This window comes from Lynx rufus, unplaced genomic scaffold (assembly GCF_022079265.1).
Source record: "Lynx rufus isolate CCGP_SWC_20201006 ecotype Redwood Valley unplaced genomic scaffold, mLynRuf1.p SCAF_1, whole genome shotgun sequence".
Taxonomy (NCBI): Eukaryota; Metazoa; Chordata; class Mammalia; order Carnivora; family Felidae; genus Lynx; species Lynx rufus.
Window position 1 is genome coordinate 79213251 of NW_025814823.1, and position 21402 is coordinate 79234652.

At 42.4% G+C, this 21402-nt stretch overlaps 1 protein-coding gene across 1 annotated transcript in view; it reads left to right on the forward strand.

The window, feature by feature from the left end:
* The window catches only part of MYO16 (myosin XVI), a 467181-nt gene that overhangs the window by 270613 nt on the left and 175166 nt on the right, over positions 1–21402 (forward strand). Inside the window, exon 21 of the mRNA XM_047086088.1 lies at positions 8826–8898. Coding sequence (XP_046942044.1) covers positions 8826–8898 — 73 coding nt within the window. The remainder of the gene's footprint in view (positions 1–8825; positions 8899–21402) is intronic.

Here is a 21402-nt window from a genome sequence, read left to right on the forward strand (position 1 = left end):
CACTTCTCTTATCGAGAGTTAAGTCTATTTCCCCTCTCTTTGAACTTGAGCTGCACTTGTGACTTGCTCCAGCCAAGACAATACAGCAAAGGGGAGCCTGGTGGCTCAGTCGGTTGAGTGTCCGACTTCGGCTCAGGTCATGATCTGTGGTTGATGAGTTCGAGCCCCGCGACGGACTCTGTGCTGACAGCTCAGAGCCTGGAGCCTGCTTTGGATTCTGTGTCTCCCTCTCTCTTTGCCCCTCCCCTGCTCATGCTCTGTCTCTTTCTGTCTCAAGAATAAATACAAACATTAAAAAAATTTTTAAAACTGGGGTGCCTGGGTGGCTCACTCGGTTGGGTGTCCGACTTCGGCTCAGGTCATGATCTCACGGCTCGTGGGTTGGAGCCCCACATCAGGTTCTGTGCTGACAGCTCAGAGCCTGGAGCCTACTTTCGATTCTGTGTCTCCCTCTCTCTCTGCTCCTCCCCCATTCATGCTCCGTCTCTCTCAAAAATAAATAAATGTCAAAAAATTTTTGAAAAAATTAAAAAAAAAGAATACAGCAAAGATAACTATATGCCAATTCTGAGCCCTTATGCAGATCTGTTTTCTCAGATCCCTGTCACTGCTATGTGCCTACGTCTGGGGGCTTGCTTGTGGAAAATAAGAAATAGTCTGTTAGCCAGCCAGTCCCCAGCCAACCTCAGGCCCTTGGGTGAGATCAGCCTCAACCTGATGGCAGGGCTGAGGGGTCATAATAAATACTTAATGTTTTCGTTTACTGAGTTTGGGGACAGGCGGTTATCCAGGAACAGCTGCTTGCTACAAATCACTGTCTAATCAATTTAATTTTCACAGCGCCTACTTTGAGCCACAGATTGTATTTGATTCATTCGAAGGCGATTGTTGGAAAGACAGCTATCTTAGGGATGATGTGACAGATGCTGAGATACCTCCCCACTTCCCAGTGTTCCCAAACGCTTGGTTCCCTCATCTGGGTACCCAAATCCCAAACCTTGGGGTGAGGAAGACTTAGGTTCCTCAAAACTTCCTATTAAATTTCCCAGAAACATCCAGATGTGCTCTTTAAAACCTTAAGAAGCCAGCTCTCATAAACAGGAGGGCATGGGTGCAAAGAGAACCACTCTTAAGGGAGAAAAGGAGCTCTGTTAAAAGAGCACGATCATTTTGCGGTATATGCGTGTATCAGATCAGCACGTGGGACCCATTAAAGGTGCAGTGCCATGTGTCAGTTACATCTCGGTGAACCAGCGGAAAACAGGAAAGCGTGGAAAGGAGAAAATGGAACATCGCTTTTTCCTGTGGTCTGTAGCCAGTGGATTGAAGTGTTACGTTGAGTACAGTAATTTTATCTTTTATCTGGGTTTTAATTTTTTTTTAAAGTGTTAAAGGAAGCAAGAGACCAGGATTTCTATTCTGAGCCTGACACTTAACTTTAAAGAAAGCTCTAGTAAGACAGTTATGCCTCATGAAACTTAATTGTGTCAGTCCCCAAAATTGTAAGGTTCATATTCCATTTGCCTGTAGATGGAGGCTTGGCCTTTGCAAGCCTCTGGCTTGTTTTTGGTTTCAAGACCTCTGAGTCTGTGATTCCCAGTCAGGGTGAGTTGGCAAACAACAGTTACACCCAAATATTTGGTAGCTCTTAAAATATGTTTTGGATAGATTGCAGCCATCCGTGAGTTGCAGGACCTCAGGACACATCGTTTCCTGATTGGGGTGGCTAAAGTCAAAATGATTTTATGTCACATGTTATTTGATTTTTGTTTTGACAGTTTAAAAAATAAAACACTTTTCCATGGATAGCCCTGTATAGATGGCCTATGTAATAGTTGCACTTTTATTAAAACTGTGTGTGTCTCAAGACCAAAGACTACATCACAACAATTCTAATTACCTAATTTGTGATGATCTAAACTGGTTTGAAGGATGGAAACAGGCATCAGATACACCGTTGGCTTGTTTTCTCCATTCTGCCTCTCTCCTTCCTCCTCCATCTCCCTGCATCTTCTGTCTCCACCTGAGCCTTACTTAGATCAGAACCACAGAAAGAACCAGGAAATTGGCACTAGGACAGTGTCCGAGAAGCTCATAAAACAAATACAATTTTTCAAGAAAGGGTTGTTTTTGTTTTTGTTTTTGTTTTTATGGTCAAGAAAGAGTTACCCATTCTCTTGGGGAGGCAGAGAGCACAGCGAGCTGGAGAGCTCTGAACTCGAGCTAAGAGCGTGCAGGTTCAGATGGCCACAGGACAGAGGACACACTGGAGAATGTCTCAACGGCTCATTTAAGAAACAGAGGGAGCCCTAGAGCCCGAAGCTACATGCCTTCACAGACACCGATCTTCGGCAGGTGTTAGTACGCAAAGAAGTCACTGTGGTCTGAAATTGAGGCTGACCTCTCCCGGCTCATTGTTCCGCAGATTCGCTGCAAGCTGCTTGGGGATGGGCACCACCAAGTCCTCTACTCTGAGCTGTTGACGGGCTGAAGGACGCGGCGAGGCTTCCCTGTACTTGTCAATAACAGATTGAAATCGTGAAGAACTATCCAGGCTTTTCCTTCCATCTGCAAAGCAGTGTTCGGGAGTCCCTTCTCACCTCTCCTAGTTAATGCTTTCCAGCTGTGAGTTGTAGCTTTCGCTGAGAGGGAGGGTTTAAGTGATGTTTTATTATTTCTGCTCTTCTTATATGTGGGGAGGGTTCCTTTCCCAGCTCCTGTAGGCCAGAATCAGGCTGGGTTCTAGGACCAGCAGCTGGCAGTCGATTTCTGCGGTAATTCACAGGGCTAGTCTGGGAGGCGGGGCTAGTCTTGGACAGCCTGGGTTCAAGTCCTGGGTCTGTCTAATCCTGATGGGTGCCGTTGGGCAACTTAGACCTTCACTGTCCTCTGTCTCAGTATTCTTTTCTGTAGAATGGGGTGATCACTGTACTTACCTCACAGGCTAGTCATTAAGGCCAAATGAAATAAAGCATTTGAAATGCTTTAACGGTGCTTGACAAACACGACTCCATAAAACGGTAGCTCAGATTTTTACTCCCAGCCCAAGATTTTCTTGTATATCCAGGCTAATTAACTGCCGTTTTCATCTCAAGAGGTCTCAGCTTTTGACTCCCTAACTTCTCTTTCTAGTGGAAGGAGTGCAAAGAAGGACTGGAACCATGTAGGCGTGCGTGATATCCGTGGGCTAGTAGGAGGCAGACAGCTGCTTTGGTGACAGTGTCCCCACCCATCACCCGGTTCCAGTTCAGCTTGTCAGCAACTGCACACTCTTTCCCTAATTTCTGACATGTTTTCAGAAAACAATAAACCTCATGTACTTTGCTTCAGTCAAAGAATAAAAAGGAGGGACTCCCCAAAGCAAGCACCCCGGAGTCCCACCCTTGCCTCCTGGCACAGATGAGCAAACACCTTGCGAGATTCAGATAGGCTGCAGGACTAGTGACTGGCCTCTACAACGAGGCACCTTGTGGGTTAGGTTAACTAAATTCTCCAGCATGTGGGTGGTAGACTTGGGGAAGGCCAGATCGTGGCCCAGCATCTTCAGGAACTTCGCACCCATCCCCTCTGTGTAAGTGCATCTGATCCCCAGGGTGGGGTGTCTGGACAGGCGGATTGCTCTAGTCTGCAGTGATTTTAGATTCCAGTCTTCCCCCCCTCCATCTGGGGTCTTATAGGTCAATGATCAGCCAAAGAGACTGATTCAGTTCCGGCTGCATCTAAGGGTTTTGCATCAGGCAGGATTGAGCTGTTTCCTAAAATGGCTAAATACCTAAGATCACTCTGTAGTTAACCTTTCAAGGGATGATCGAGGACAGCACCTGACTTGTGCAAACCACTGGACCTCTCTGCCCAAATAAACTTAGTTCATCCATGTTTCAGGGCAGACATTTTCTTGAATCCAGACCTTCCTCCCTTCCTATTCTTGCACACGTGAAAGGCAAGAACAAAACCAGACAATTGCCTTGGCGTTTGATGTCACCTCTGATATAAAAGGGATTGTATTTTACTAATAAGTTACTGCAAGCGAGGCAGTTTTGTTAACCGTAGGGAAAGCCTTCAGTAGAATCCTAAGGCTGAATGTGAAGAGACCATCTCATTAATATGTTAATTCTGCCTGTGGGATCCAATCCTGGTGGATCAGATGACCTCTGTCTGCTCCTCCCGGCTAGAAATAGGATGTTGGGTTAAATGGCTGTGTAATACGAGTCAAGATATCAATAAGAAAAATGACAGTAACGCTGACTGCCACGCGGCGTGGGCACTTTGCTGGCTACAAGTTCTTGTGACCTTTCTGCCTGCGTTGCTATTGCAGTAACAGACCCATATTTCATTCAATCATAAAGGTTGAAATAGATTTTTGAAAAAAAAATGAACACATTAGGTCTGTCAGTAGTTGCAAAATGGATCCTTAAGATGCATTAATTCCCCCCGCCCCGAGTTGGGTTTTTTTCTTCCTTCCCATCTTTTTCTTTCATAATGTTTTTCTTTTGCGGCCAAATTTAGTTTGGAATCCAGTATCTATGAAGTATGGGGAAAAACCCTATAGAAGGAGTGCTCTTTCAACCACATCTATGCTACTCTAAGTTGCGAATTAATCATCTACCGACCCGAAGCTGAATTGGAATCTCTAACACATTTTGCTCGCCCAAACACACCTGGCTGGCCCCCACATCCTTCCTCTGCATGCCAACAGAAAGTCACCTTCCCTATGAGAAGGGGAAGGGCATAGGTGGTGACATCGGGTCACTGATAGCTCTGTCCCTTTTTCCCAGTCTCCCTCAACACCATGCACTATAAACATGGTACCCCTGTTGCCAAAGCCAGCGGGGAATCGGGCAAGGAGTCAAGGCCTGAGTGGGAGATTCTGGTATAAGTTTGCATGAAATATCCACACTGGAGACCAACACGTGGCCTTCAGAGAACAGCCCTGCTCTCTCTCCCTGACCCTGGGGTCCCTGCTGCTTCTCCCCGTCCTGGGAAGCCAGATGCCCTTCTCTGCCCTCACTGTTGGGCTCCACCCCTCTCTCTGCCCTGAGGTAATTGTTGTTCTTTCCTCCACCAACTCATAAAATGCCCAAAATGTGTTCCATCAGATATATATTTTTAATAAAAGTTGATGATGATGAGTAATCTAATATCCAGTATAGAACATTCTATTTATTTATTTTAGTTTATTTATTTTGAGAGAGAGAGAGAGAGAGTGGAGGAGGGGCAGAGAGAGAGAGGGAAAATGAGAGAATCCCAAGCAGGCTCCGTGCTGTCAGCACAGAGCCCAACGCAAGGCTTGAACTCATGAACCGTGAGATCATGACCTGAGCTGAAATCAAAACGTGGGATCTTAACCAACGGAGCCCCCCAGGCGGCCCCAGTCAACATTTTAAAATGAAGACATCACCTGTAGGCCTACCAGTGAAGACATCTATTGCTAACAGGTGCTTTACTTGTGTTGTGCCACAGATTTACTTTTTAACATGGGTGAAATTATACTACGATGCGCTCAGTATACAAATGGTATAAATTGTTTCCAGCTTAGGTTTTTTTTTTTTTTTTAGTTTTAGTTTTAGTTTTATAGCTTATTGCTGTTCAAGAACATTTCCCGTGTTTTTGCAGTGTCTTTGTAAACATCAAATATTAACTGGTCATAAAAATATAGTATTTCAGTATAAAAACCTTAGAAAATGCAGAACAATAAAAAGAAGTAAACAAAAGCATCTCCATTTCTCTTCTTGGGCTGAAGAGGTCATAGTTCTTCTGAATATATAATTGGCCTTATTCTTTATGTAGAACTTACATAGTGCTTTCTATTAACTTGATAGATTCACTAAATTAACCCATGAGAGGATGCATGCTGTTTAATTAATCATGTCTCTATGTGGGGTCTTTGTTACTTCTTTTTGTTGTTGTTACTATAGTGAAGATAATGGTGGGCACCCTTGTTTGTAGGTCTTTAGTTGCATTTCTGATAATCATCTGAGTATAGGCTCCTGTCTATGGAAATCCTGGTTCGAATGATACGAGGGTGCCAAAGCTTTTTGCCACGTAACCAGTTGTTATTTAAGACTCTACCAATTTAAGCTCCCAGCAAAAGTGTGTGGGAATATCGTTCTCATCCTAATTTTGAAAATTTTATTTCTTTCGTAATTGTAATGAGATTGACATTTGTGATCTACCTGTTAGCCCTTTATGTTTCTTCTGTGAGCCCTCCTGTTCATTTTTATAGCAGGTGGAATTTTTTTTTCTTTTTAACTTTATTTAATTTGAGAGAGAGTGAGAGCATACACAAGCACAAGCAGGGAAGGGGCAAAGAGAGAGGGAGAGAGAGAATCCCAGGCAGGCTCAGTGGCATCAATGCAGAGCCTGACACAGGGCTCAAACTCACAAACTGTGAGATCACGACCTGAGCCGAGATCAAGAGTCGGACGCTCAACCGACTGAGCCACCCAGGCCCCCCGAAGTGTTTTTTTAAAAGCAACTTGCAGTGATTAGAGACGCACTGTCTACAGGCTCTTGTCCTAGGATTTTATTGACAATTGTAACAACCATCTGGGTGGAGAGATAATACTCGCTGCCTCAGTTTCATAGATGATGAGCCTGTGGCACAGAAAATTCTAGTAACTTGCCTACAGTTGTCCAACTAAAAAGTGTCTGAACCAGGATTCCTACCCAAGGCTGAACATCTCCAAAACTGGCAAGCTTTGTCACCCTTGTCACCCAGTGCCTACAATGGAAACAGTGCAGCTCATTATGTGAAACGTGCGTGCGTGCACACACACACACACACACACACACACCCTAACACAGCAGCTCATCTTACACCTCAGCACCACCACCACTGAGTGAGCATCACCCCGGTGTCCCCCTGTCACACTGTAAAGTCATCAGGGTGGAAGGAGGCAAGATGACGTGTGACTGGACACGTGGGTCAACCAATCAGGAAAAAAAAAATCTATGAAGATAAATGAGAAAACACGTTTTAAAATAACACTTTCCTCTAATCATTTTTAATTTTATTTCTACAAATACAAAAGAATCTGGTATTTGTGTCATCGTCCTTTTAACCGTTTTCTTTTGATTTCTCTCAGAACCGAAAGCAGAAAAAACGATCACCTTTGTTTACTTGTACATTTTCAGAGCTTCTTGCTCTAACGTTTATCTCTCTAATCCAGGTAGAGTTTATCTGGACACACAGGGTGAGGTACAAAGCCAACTATTTTTCCCTCTGAAAAGTTAAATCAGTGACCTGGTTACATCCATTTAATGACTGTCTCTTTCCCTCGCTGCTTTATATTCTCTGCCGTGTGAAATTTGTGTTAAGGGCTTTTAAAATACTGTCTTTCCTGCTTACGAAGCTCATATTGGTACCATCTACAAGAACTAATCCTAGAGACAAGATATCATAGAATCATTACTCTGTGACAAGATATCAGAGAATCATTACCTTGCCTTTTTTTTTTTTAATTTTTTTTTCAACGTTTATTTATTTTTGGGAGAGAGAGAGACAGAGCATGAACGGGGGAGGGGCAGAGAGAGAGGGAGACACAGAATCGGAAACAGGCTCCAGGCTCTGAGCCATCAGCCCAGAGCCTGACGCGGGGCTCGAACTCCCGGACCGCGAGATTGTGACCTGGCTGAAGTCGGACGCTTAACCGACTGCGCCACCCAGGCGCCCCTACCTTGCCTTTTAATGAGAAATTGGTCATTTAAGTGACATCTTACAGACCCTAAAGCATGACGGTTCTGCACTGATTGTGCAAACAAAATACAGACACAAAAAGAAAGTTAGTTTCCAGTTGTGCGGTTTGGACCAGTCAAGTGGACAGAAAACAACACCAGCGTGTGTATCAACTAAGGTGGTTGAAGGTGCATCAACCAAGGGATTGAAACAATCCACGATGATCGAATATCACAGCCATTGGCAGAGACTCAGGACAGCGGTCCTCCTGATGATACTCCAGAGCAGGGCAGTGGGAAGGCTGGGTATGTGCCCGCCTGCTGACCAGCATTCCAGAATCATCCGGGGCTTTCTGTGTAAGAAGCCACCTCATGCCCTGTCCCCGTGGTGCCCCCGCTCCCCGCAGAGTCCAGGATGTTGGGGCTCCCACCACCCCTAGGTTCTCCTCCCTGCTTTCTTCACTCACATGAGGTTCCTCATCTGTGGCTGGACCTTCCAAGATGCCAGCAAACTCCAGGAGAGAGAGTTTTCACCAAAAACAGCAGTATCGTAAGGTGCTCACGCCGCTTTCTTCCAGTTGTATGCCCACGGATCATCTCCTTTGTTCTTCTTTGTTTATGAGGATTTCTTTAGGAAGGTCGCTCTGTACTTTTTGACGTGGCACAGTTCGGTCTATCAGAGAAGGTGCCCACCGCTTCATCGTGGCTTGTACCGCATTGACACGTGATGAAGAAACTGCGGGACTTACTGCTCGTGTGGTCTAACAAGAGACAAGGAGGAGAAGGAGGAGCTGCTGAGGGCACGTTGGCAGGTTGACTTCCTTTCCAGGGAAAGCACGTGCAGTTGAAGTAGAGACACAAAGACTGTTTCAGAGGAGCAAATACGGGGCCACCCATATACTGTCGCATCCTAAGCTTAGAAATCAGCGTGTTGTACTCCTGTATCTGTGTTTAAATTAAAGCCTTAAAAGAACACTTTTCTTTTTCGGAGCTTTTGTATGAGACTCTGAGATAATTGTTGGCTGTTTTTAGTTCTACTGGAAGGTGATATGCAAAGTGTCCCGATGTCTCTGACCTGGAGGGGGGATGGGGCCAGGGGTCACGTAAAGGCTGTATGTGTGCTTGGTCACTGATTCGCTGTTTCCTTTCAGCACACAGACGTTGGATATTGGAATATTGGACGTCTTTGGTTTTGAAGAATTTCAAAAGAATGAATTTGAACAAGTAAGTGCATCTCTTTTGAAACTTTATCACTTTCATGTGTTTTTTTTTTCAGCTAATAAATTGACTCCTTTATTCAGTAGAGACTATCTGCATGATTGCTTGCAAATACAGAATTAAAATAAGGCCTTTGCTGTCCTGTTTTAAAATTTGTATCCCTAGTTCATGGGCGTGTCCATCCTCTTTACGTGGCCTGTAAACAACGGGCATATTTTTTTTTTTTTTAAACTGAAGTACTTGTTTTAAAAGACAGTGTTGAGCTGAGTTGTGCTTACAGAGATGTTGTTTCAACAAGGTTTGAGAGACAGAGGGTGTCGCTTTGTGGAATCAAGGCAAAGGTCTTCAAAAACCTTGGCCAAAAATCAGAATGGAAATACTCCATCATGCTAAATACTGTTACTTGTAGGTTCGGCTCTGTGTGACATTCATACATATGCCTGTCAGAAACTCGTAAAAAAAAAAAAAAAAAACAGATTAAAGAGGCACTGATTGTTTTTAATCCACTTACAATTTAGGGCACTTTGAAAAGTACTAGTGTCTTTTCTTGTTTTTTAAGTATCTCCTTAGTAATGTATGATTCATGAAATCAAAGTAAGCATATCTAAACCTTAGTTGTTAAAGAAGAGAGTAGAAAGAGAACTTGTCCAGGGCAGCAGGGAAGGAGAGATAAACCAATAAAGAGGTATTGGTGGAAAGAGAGAAAACCAGGCTGTGCTACATCATGGGAAGAATCACAAGTGGGCCGTGTTTAGGGAGAGCTTTGAATAATTATGTCATTTGTTCAGGTTTATTTTTCTTTAAGTTTATTTATTTATTTATTTATTTATTTAGAGAGAGAGTGCATGAGTCAGGGAGGGACAGAGAGAGGGAGAGAGAGAATCCCAAGCAGGCTCCGCACTGTCAGCATAGAACCCCATTCAGGGCTCAAACTCACGAACCCTGAGATCACGACCTGAGCCGAAACCGAGAGTCAGACGCTCAACTGACTGAGCCACCCAGGTGCCCCTGGGTTTATTTTCTCAAGGCAGATGATGTGGTGGTTAATGACACCAGATGTGAATTTGAAACCCCATTCTGTGAGCTGTCTTGGTCAAGAGGAAGAAATCTATAAAGAACCTTGGTCTCCTTTACAAGAGACTTACAGAGCTGTGGGGTTTAAGCCGGTTACTGGCATAGAGGTTCTGGCATCATTCTTCTAACTCATGTCCGTGTGTAAGAAATCACGGAGGGCCACTGTTACTGTTGTAAATGGGAACACTTGAAAACCTTTTCAAATTCAGCCTTATTTTTTCCCCCACGAAACACTGGTGCGGCATCTTGTGAATAGAGACTAAATCATGTTGACTCACCTAATCCAGGGTGAGTCACCATGAATCATATTCTTTACAAAACTTTACAAAAGTCTGCTATGAAATAAGACCATAGACTTCTTGTCCTTTCGGACTTCTGTATCCACGGCTAAGCAGGGAGAGGGGGACTGTGGTTTTATTTATTCGTCACTTACTGTAAGGAGACTAGCGATGCACAGGGGAACAGGGCAGTTGAAGGACTGACTGGTAAGATCGTGGGTCCACAGGCCATGACTGGGATGCATCTCTCAACACGAGTAGTTGACCGCAGTCTGGAGGTGGTATTGATTCTCGACATTTTTGCCTTAGAAAACATGCAAGCTGCCATGTCCCTTAATGACACTCCCTGGTTTCTCCACCTCCTGGTAAGCAACATGCAGAAACCACAGGTGGGGCGGTGTCCTCTCACAGTCTCTGTGGGGCCACACTCCCAACCCCCTTCTCTACACCCCACATAGTTATCCATCCAGTCTGTGCTGATGACCGAGATGTACAAAGTATTTAAGTTGTTTCCTTATTAAAACTTATTTGTTTTACTACAGTTATATGTACCCCTTTCTTATGTTTTCTTTCTGGTAGCTATTTTAATTACATATTTTAGAACGTATTTGTAGCCTGATATTTTCATATCGCAAGACATGGCATGTTTTCAGATCTAAAGAATGAGTCTCTATTAAATACCAAGAGGTAGTTTGAGGCACGGCTGGGTAAAATCTCAAAACCAATTCTTAGATTTAAGTTAGGGAAAAAAAATATTTTTTTCTTTAGAAAAATGTACCTTTTTCCTAGGTTTGTTGGGCTGTGGTATACAATTGCAACTAGGAGCCATTCAGAAGAATAAAATTATTTTCTTTGTGATGATTTCAAATCTCTTCTCATAGTGGATTTAGCAGATTTCTAAATCTGAATGTGAACTTATATTAAAAGCTTTGGTTTGAATGCTACATTCTAGATTCTTGAGTTGCTAAGACAACGTGAACTTCTTCATTTTATATTCCATTGCAAACTTTCAACAAAATGTTTAACAAATCAATATTGTGTTCAGAATCAAACCCGGAAGAATATTAGTGCCTTTATAACTATGTATTTTATTCTCTTTTGAGCTTTTTGACCCATCTATCAGCTATTTGCTAGAATGTCAACTCCTGCGGCATTGAAATTGTGTCTGGTACAGCGTTTTGTATATAACAGAGACTTAGTAAATATGTTTTCAATTGAAATCTTAAGAATAAATTCAAAAGAAGACATCTTCAGAGTGGATCTCCTAGCGGTTTTCTTACTCAGGAATAAATGTATGTATGTCAATTGTTCCTCCATAAGCAGCCTGACAAATGTTTAGAACAGGGACAATCGGAGGAGATACTAAAAAGCATTTCAAAACCTCAGCATCTCCAACCTCAGTGTCCCCAGGCAGCTCTAAAAGATGGGCCTTTGTGGTTCCTTAGATACGAATTTATTTCAGTTAATAGGAAATGCTAATCCTGTTTTCTTTGACTTTTAATGAATCGTTTCTACTAGAACTATTTTATATATTATAATAAAGACCATATATAGAGTAAAAAATAGAACATATGTATTTATATTTATATATATATATATATATATAAAACTCTATACTCTGCATGGTTATCCATTTATATATTTATGTATTATATATGTACTATATATACAAAATTATATACATACGGCATAATATGTATAGAAACTCGGCAGTAGTTTGACGCATCAGGAGAAGGGGGTCGTATAAATAATTGGAGTCCCGAAGTATAATTCAGGAGGATCTGAGTCTACCACCCTCATTATTTAAATAATTACAGTATTGCCAGCTCACTCTCTGTTATGTAATCCTGAATTTTATAAACCCTCCTCTCCTTTATCATGTGAAATTCCTCTCTCGCTCTGTAAAAATATCTCCTCACACACCGGGGAAGAAGCCCCTCCAGGCGACTCTTCGACATCACGCAGCCAGTCAATCCCAAGTGTGGAGTGCTCAATAAACAGAAAGGTAGTGAGCCAGACAAGGCTGTCCCTTGCACATCACAGCGCCAGTGATGTCGGAGAGGAGAAAGCAGTCCCCTTCCTGACTGTGGAAAGTGGAAGAGAGAGGCAAAGACATTGCTCCTTCCAGATGCAATTGTGTGTTTGGAAAAGGGAGAAGAGCGAATGAGAACCTCGCCACCAACAATGAGAGAACTTGACGGAGAAGCCAGGGGGCAACACGAACACACAAAACCAATAACGCTTAGGTGCTTTAAAAGTAGCTTGCCAGAGCATGATGGAAAGGAAGACAAAGTGTGTCGAAATGAAGCAGGTCGCCTAGGCGAGGGAGTGGGTAGAGGGCTCCTAAAGTCACACGATTACACGTAAGCAGGTAGGGAGACTTGCTGGACACTCAGCCAGAAGGGCTTGGTGTCTCGAGATGCCGGTCCTGCCTAGGCCGCCCGACTCGCGGAGGCGAGAGCGGTCCCGCTACAAATAACTGGAAAGACAGATGGCAGAATTAGAGCAGCCCCTTCCTGCAGCTCCTGGGAAGTAATGAATCAAGGCAGGGAGTATCTGCTAACGCTGCAGAAAGAGACACAGGCAAGATGCCCGTCGAGTGTTCTTGCCAAGAAGGAAAGATGGGGAAGGAGGGGGGAGGGGAAGGGAGAGAGAAAACCTTAATGTAATGAAGTTTCCCGAGCCAACCGCTAATTAACAGGGACGGGGGACCGAGGAACATGATGAAGCAAACCATGGGGATACGCTCTGCAAGATCCAGCGTGCGGGAAACCGCGTGGAGCAAATGGCCTGATTTCTTCAACGTATAAAAATGCAAGGGTAGCCTGCAGATTCAAAGAGATGTAAGAGACATAGAAATCAGTTAAATATGTGGACATGGCGTGGATCCTTATTTGTTTAACAAAGTCTAAAAATTGCCACTTAACTAATATAATTTAAAATCTGGATAGCTGATGAAATGAAGGAGTTATTATTGATAAAAATTATGTGTGATAAAGGTACTGTGGACGTGTTTTTAAGTTCTTATATCTTAGAGAATTATACTAAAATACTTGCCAATTAAATGACATGGTGTCTGAGAGTTACTTTAGTATTTTTTCTTTTTTTTAATGTTTATTTTTGAGAGAGAGAGAGAGAGAGAGAGAGAGAGAGCGAGCGAGCATGATTTGGGAAGGAGCAGAGAGAGAGGCAGACATGGAATCCGAAACAGGCTCCAGGCTCTGAGCTGTCAGCACAGAGCTCACCACAGGGCTCGAACTCATGAACTACGAGATCATGACCTGAGCCAAAGTCAGATGCCTAACCTACTGAGCCACCCAGACACCCTAAGAATTACTTTAAATGGGTCTAGTTTTGAGGGTAATAGAAAAATGTAAAGCAGAATTGGTCATGAGTTGGTCATTGTTGATAATTCTTCAGGCTTATTGATGGCAGATGGGGGTTCATTATGTTGGTTGCTGTTGACTATGTTTAAAACTGTCCATAACATACTATTCTAAGAAATGAGAATATTTTGAGATTATATAAATATTATTTTCATAAATGCTAGAATATTTCCACACCTAACAAATGGTATTGCAAAGCTCTACATGCTATAAATCTTTACCAGAGGCACAAAGAACAAAGTTGTGGAAACTAATGATTTAACGTTCAATAATTTTCCTAAATTTCCCACTACACTCATAACATGCAACTATATATAATGAAACACTTACAGCTATGGAGTCTAGTAAAATTGCATAGCAACAACCTACTGTACAAACATAGAGAATTTGAAGAGAGAATACATTTGTGAAACTTAAAGCTTCTGTGGCAGAAGATAAAATTATGATATATGACCTATCTTTACGTCAGGCTCCATCTAAGCTGATTTCAGAAGGGTTGTCAAAGATTTGAAACGTTTCCCGGCTTACAAACTTTTCTAAAAGGTGAGATTTACTGGATGAACAATAATTCAATCCGGCTTGGGCTAAGTGTTTAAAGACTTTGGAAAACGCCAGATACCTTGACTTCTAAAATTTTATGAAATGAGATTACATAGTTTGGCAACGTCGACCTCAAAAAAAAAAAAAAAAGAATTCCATAAAATCTTTAGTTGTGGAATCGCTGTCCTGGAAATGATACTAAAATAAAATCATCACCCTTCACATGGAGTATCCCATTTTACAAAAGGGATACCTGTGGGTGTTACAGTTTCTGCTCTGCGACAGAGTATTAGCATTACCTGCAGGGAATTTTTTCTGGTTCATGTGCATGAAGTTTACAGTTCATTCATTCAGCAGTGCTGGCATGTGAATGAAGTTCTAGGTCCTGTTCCAGACGCAGGTGCCATGGTGTGGTCAACAGGATGCAAATAGAAGAAGGGCCAATCCTTTATTTTTTTTATTTTGTTTTATGTTTTATTTATTTTTGAGAGAGAGAGAGAGAGAGAGAGAGAGAGAGAGAGAGAGAGCGCAGGGCGGGGCAGAGAGAGAGGGAGACACAGAATCGGAACAGGCTCCAGGCTCCGAGCCGTCAGCACAGAGCCCGACGCGGGGCTCGAACCCACGAGCCGCGAGATCATGACCTGAGCCGAAGTCGGATGCTTAACCCACCAAGCCACCCAGGCGCCCCAAGAAGGGCCAATTCTAATCAGACACCAGGGGAGAAAGACTGGGAAGCCTTCGTGAGCAACACGTTGCTATTTTAGCTCCAAGTCTGACAGTACCTGTGTAATCCTCATCCTGTCGAATGTCCTGATAGCTATTAGGCTTCAGTATTGATCGGCTTACCACCCAATGGATCTATAAAAACAAAAAATATTGTATCCTTACATTGCGTCACATTTAGATTCCCAAATCATACATATGTTAAATATCCAACTCTATCTTAAACCATTTTCTGCTCTAGGATGTTGAGTTTTCCGAAATCATTTCAACAACTCACCAAGCTACTGATACAACACAATTTAAGAAAGTTTAGTTTCCTTACATAGCAGAATGCTAGTGTAGGGCGGGCCACTCAGTTTCTATAGAGAAGCAAAGAGCAATTAAATAACGAGATGTTATTTTAATGTACTTCCTGCAATAATATTGGGTCCTACTTTTATTTTTTTTTTATTTTTTTTTTAATTTTTTTTTTCAACGTTTATTTATTTTTGGGACAGAGAGAGACAGAGCATGAACGGGGGAGGGGCAGAGAGAGAGGGAGACACAGAATGGGAAACAGGCTCCAGGCTCTGAGCCATCAGCCCAGAGCCCGACGCGGGGCTCGAACTCACGGACCGCGAGATCGTGACCTGGCTGAAGTCGGACACTTAACCGACTGCGCCACCCAGGCGCCCCGGGTCCTACTTTTAAAAAAACAGTACGGTTAGAAGTCGTTGGCGGGGGTGGGGGCGCCCAGCTGGCTCAGTGAGTGGAGCATGTGACTATTGATCTCAGAGTTCAAGCCCCACTGTGGACGTAGAGCCTGCTTAAAATAAATAAATAAACAGAAAATAAAGCTTAAAAAGTAAGTCTTCTTCAGGTAACACTTTTAGAAAAGTTATTCTGAGGAAACAAAATGAGGCAGGGAAAAGCAATTTTAATTGTGTGAAGTGTAGTACATTTAACGACCTTTTCCCCTCCAAACCTATCCCTTAGATACTGTCACCATGTTAGCATTAAGGGAAGCAAGCTCAGATAATTTAAGTAACTCATAGAAGGTCACAGCATGAGGGGCGCCTGGTGGCTCAGTCGGTTGAGCGTCCGACTTGTGGCTCAGGTCATGATCTCACGGCTCGTGAGTTCGAGCCCCACCTTAGGCTCTGTGCTGACAGCTCAGAGCCTGGAACCTGCTTCGGATTCCATGTCCCTCTCTCGCTGTGCCCCTCCCTCACTCATGTTCTGTCTCTCTTTCTCTCAAGAATAAATAAAACATTAAAAAAATTGAAAAAAAAAAGAAGGTCATAGCATGAGACTGTGGATTCAGGAGTCATGATCTGTGCTGTTTCCAGGTCCAAAGATTCTTTGAAACTAGACTTAACTGTGTGGTATTAGTGTACCTTTTCGAAGCTCCTGCCTGCTGAGGAGTATATTTGTTTGTATTTCTCTTAGGACAAAACATTATTTACTCTATTAAATGTAGAAAAAGAACTTGTTTTTCTGTTTTTGTTTTTGTTTTTGTTTTTGTTTGGTTGGCTTTTAGGGTGGAGGTGCTGGGGAATGAAACCGAACAAGAAACTTTCAATAAATCTTATTTGCCATCATTTTTTCCCATCGTGGAGTGTTTCTCCCCATCCTTTTACTACGCGTACGTAATTTAGAGAATGCAGGCACGTCTTCTTTATTGGAGAATCCCAGCGTGATCAAGAGGAAATGTTACAGGACGTAGTGAGAAGAATGAATGGGTTTGGAAATATACATCAGGTCCCTCCAGACAAGAGTGAATTGAGGGTTTTTTTTAGTGATGACTAACCAAGAAAATGCTTCAATTTACAATAGTGGCTGTTTAGATATAATGTCCAGATGTGCTAGCCAGGAATGTAGATTCATTTACATTCCTGCTAATAATCAATAATGACTACAAGTTCTCGAGCCCCCACTGTGTCAGCCGCTTCTGCTCTGTGATCTCTAACTCCTGAGACAGCCTTATGGGAAAGAGTCCACAGAGAGAAAAAGAGAAAGAGAGAGAGAGAGAGAGAGAGAGAGAGAGAATCCCAAGCAGGCTCCGCACTGTCAGGACAGAGCCCAATGTGGGGCTTCGAGCTCACGAACCAGGAGATCATGACCTGAACCGAAGCCAAGAGTTGGAAACTTAACTGACTGAGTCACCCAGGTGCTCTGAAAAGGGAAGGCATATTGATTAAGCTGAGATTTGTTGCCAAACACACACACACTCTCACACACACACACACACACACACACACACGTTTTGTTGAAAACTGATGAAAAGTGCAGTGCCCGAAGGTTTAAAATATGAGAATTTTTACCAGAAGTTATGTTTCCAACACCTGGGCATGGCTTGTGTGCAAACAGAAGGGTATATTTTATGGACAAGGTATCATACAAAATATCTAAAAATATTTTTTTCCTTTCACTTGTATTTTCCAGTTGTGATGTTAGAAGATTATTATGTAGAATATGGCAGTCAGTGTAGCCAATAGGTTTATTATTGGCTGACCCTTTCAGTCCATCGCTCAAATCCCTAAGTGGTAATTATTCCTATTAAAGGAGAACATAGGTATGAATTAAGCCCATTAAAATATTTAATTATATATATATTTTACATATATATAACATATATATATATATTAGAGCTGTGTTGCTCTAAGTGAGAGAGTCACTAAAATAAATGTTGGGAGAGAACATGTTTTTCGCCTGTATAAAAACTATATTTTTGTGCCTAGAAGTAACTTCCATCTCCATTTGCTTAAAACCTAGTCTGCAGAGTTTGACTTTGAAATCTCAGAGGGCAGTGGAGGAGGCAAGGAGGTTTGGTTTAGGAAAGAGTAATCCACCAGAGAGGGGCGGACGGCCGGGGGGACGGGAAAGGCGAAAGCCAGGCAATTCCAGGGAAGATTGCACGGCAGCAGCAGGCGCCTGGTGTGGGTGGGTGCCCAGCTCCTGCTTGCCACCTGAGGCTCCTGGGGGAAGGGGCCCAGCACACCGAGTCTACACGGTGTTTCATGCTCCTAGATTTACGTGACATCAGTGTTGGCCAAGCCACTGTTGTCTATCAGGTTGAGACAGATGGGGCTGAGAGAAAGGAAACAGGCCTTCCCAGACAAGGACAGAGAGAAGAAAGGCCCCTGCACGACATTCAAAAAGGCAAAATAAATTATAGAATTTAAAAGCTGAAACAGAGACATGCTATTCCCTCACCAACCCCTGCACCTGCTGTTTTACAGATAATGTGTCAACATCAGAAACGATTGACTTATTGGGGAAAGAACATATAGCAATCTGGAAAGCCCCGAGGCATTCTTCCAAAAAGGAAGGTAGAGATTCATGGTATACCCGGGACAGGAAAGGCCCTGAGAAGTCCTGCAGAGAAGCCCATTAACTTAGCTTAACTCAAGGTTTCTCCAACAGGGTTCTGATTTAGCGTTTTTTAGATAATATAAATTGACATTTCCTTCAATTAGTGTTCCACTAAGCACATACAGAAAATGCAGAATATCTGAAATCTAACATCGTTTCTGCACAATCTAACTGCATTCCGTAAGTGTATTGTATATCCGTATCTATGCTAATTGATGAACAAACCAGTTAATAGATAGTGTATGCTCCGTGCCCTCTTCTATTTCAGTGTGTTCACCAGGCAGGTCTGCATATTAAAATCACCTGGAGCGCCTGGGTGGCTCAGTCAGTTAGGTGTCCAACTTCGGCTCAGGTCATGATCTCGCGGTTCGTGGGTTCGAGCCCCACATCGGGCTCTGTGCTGACAGCTTGGAGCCTGGAGCCTGCTTTGGATTCTGTGTCTCCCTCTCTCTCTGCCCCTCCTCCACTCACACTCTGTCTGTCTCTCCTTCAAAAATAAATAGGCATTAAAAAAATCACCTGGAAGTCTTTTAAAATGTATCAAGCCTCACTCTGACTTCATTGGTTCGGGGTCAGGCCCAGACATCAGCATTTTATGAAAGCTCCCGGTCATTTCCAGCGTGCAGTTAGGGATGTGACTTGCATCTAACGCCTGGGGCTGTGCCTTCAACTGGAGTCGGCTTTAATTAACCTCCTACTTTAATTCTGTGATGTAAATGTCATGCTCTATTATATTTTTGCTTCAGAGATATTTCACTGAGTAATGAAAATAAAGGGAGAACAGTTGGTGAAAATTTACTCAAGAAATTAAGTTTGTCATTAATACAAATGATAGGCCATCTGGATAAGCAATAATGTTCTGTTACCAAAGAGTGTTTTCAAGGGGTGCATAATTTTTATTATTAAACCAGTTAGCAACGGCACTTAATGTACAAAGGCTGTATTTTAATCAGAGAAGGGTGCGTGCTAATTAAGCAGTACTTAATAATTGCTCATTTTCATCTATGAATACTCACCTGCACTCGCATGCAGGCTACTCTAAGGAATACCCGGAAATTTAAAGGGACCCAATTACGATTCTGATGGATGAAGTCAAAAAGTAAAAATGATTGCTTTGCATTGAAGATGATCGTATTGTCAATTATTGATGCAGACCAATACGTAAACTACTTTGCCTATAAAAATCTTTCACTGTCTATTTCTCTCACTGTGTTTAATACGTACCCACATACGTACAGACAACAAAGACAGTTTAGCGACGATAAATCCGGAATAAGCAGGTTCTGGCCAGGATTGGGGCCACCGTTGGTGGGGAGGATGCATTTTTTTCAGGTTTCAGCTGGGTATCTGACACAGGCTGGTATATTCATATCAGCGCCCTTAGCTATGTTTGCTGGCAGTTTGGAAGTTCATGCTACAGCAATTCTTTTATATTTTAGCTTTGGCTCAACCAGTGAGTGCTTTAAACAATATAGAATAGGGACAGGCAAACTGTCTTGGTAAAAAACTATCATGTCCACATTACTTGAAAGTGAGTTTGAAAACCGTTCTGCTTTGGACCGTGCGCGCTCCCAGTGATACGCTTTACCGCTAAGGACTGCTCTCCTCTGTTCGAAATACAAATATATTCCAGTTCAGAAAGCGCCACTGTAATAAAGACTACAAGTCAAAAATCACTCCCCAGCCTACTCAGTTTTCCACACCGAGCTGGAATTTTCCCTATGGGATTTTCATAAATTACTTCTCCACCCCCCCCCCCCCGCAAATACAAAGAACATGATGTACAATAAAAGGTTCAGATTTATTGTTCGGATCACCCCATGTCACAAAACCCCATCTGGTACTGCAGCTTCTGAATGCTGAAGCTGGGTACAGAAGCTGTATGTTTTATGAGTCGTCTTGACCAGGAGACTGAGAAATTGAGTTGTATCCAGAAGCACTGGCCAAATCCTTTTTCTGTTAGCTGAAGTTTGGCAGGTTGCTTCAGGCCTTCCTTGGGGCAAAAAAAAAAAAAAAAAAAAAAAGGAATAAAAACTTGTACTTGGACCCCCTCCAGCTCTTTCCAATTTTACCGTGCCTTCAACCACATTCCCACTTGGTATCACCATTTTGACCGGAACAGCGGACCGATTCGGTGAAGCCAATACTCAGTTCAATAAAATATTAGTTAAATAGTAGCAAATGAAATACCTGTTTGTATTATAAAAAAGCTTACATCAGTGACAACAGCCAGGTGTATAGAGAGATGATCAGCCATGAGACAGGGGCAATGAGGATTTAGTCAGATTGTCATCCAAAGTAATTTTTGCAACCACAGACCTGCCGTCCATCATGATCACAAAATGATAAGAGAATTCTCTTCCATGTGTTTGAGACACCCACATCCAAGTATTTTCAATTAGAGGGTCTCGAAATGAGGGGAAAGGTAAACGTCGTATAATTTGGGTATTTCTTGCACAAGAGAGAATCAGCCACTGGTGTCATACTTTGATATCCTCTATCAGACTTCTTTTTACCATTTCACACGGTAACAGACATCATCTTATTTTTTATGGCCTCAATATTTGTTTCCTGAGCAATCTGTTTCCTAAAATATATTGCATCGAGGCACACTCCCCACTTTTAAACCACTTCTTTGGCATAAGATCAGACTGCGGAGATACAGAACCTATTTGTGTTTTCTTAAATGATTTAATGTCTGTTTTAATATCAAAATGTTTGAAACATTACAATTGTGTATATCATATAATTAAAGAGAATATTTTCCAACGCTCTCATTCCATAATGGAGTCATTTATTTTCTGTTCACTTACTGCAACTATTTCAAATTTTAATAACCTTTTATAGCATTTATTCGTCTTTAGTAACAAAATTACTTCAGTATTACAGGAGTATAACACATTATTAGATTGGGGAACATCTCAAAATCTTATTTTTTTAAACAAAGTGAAATCGTTTTTAGAACGATTTTTTCTTTCTTCATTTTTCTTCTCTAACAACAATTTTCAGAGATTTCTGTTTCTTTTTTATGGTAAAATGAGAGAGACAAATAAATGTATGACTTTCCTAGTGGGGCCCCTACTGTGGACAGATGCTATGCAATGTTAGAGAAGGGTTTGTGTTTCCAGAATCACTTCTGGAGATTCATATACTGG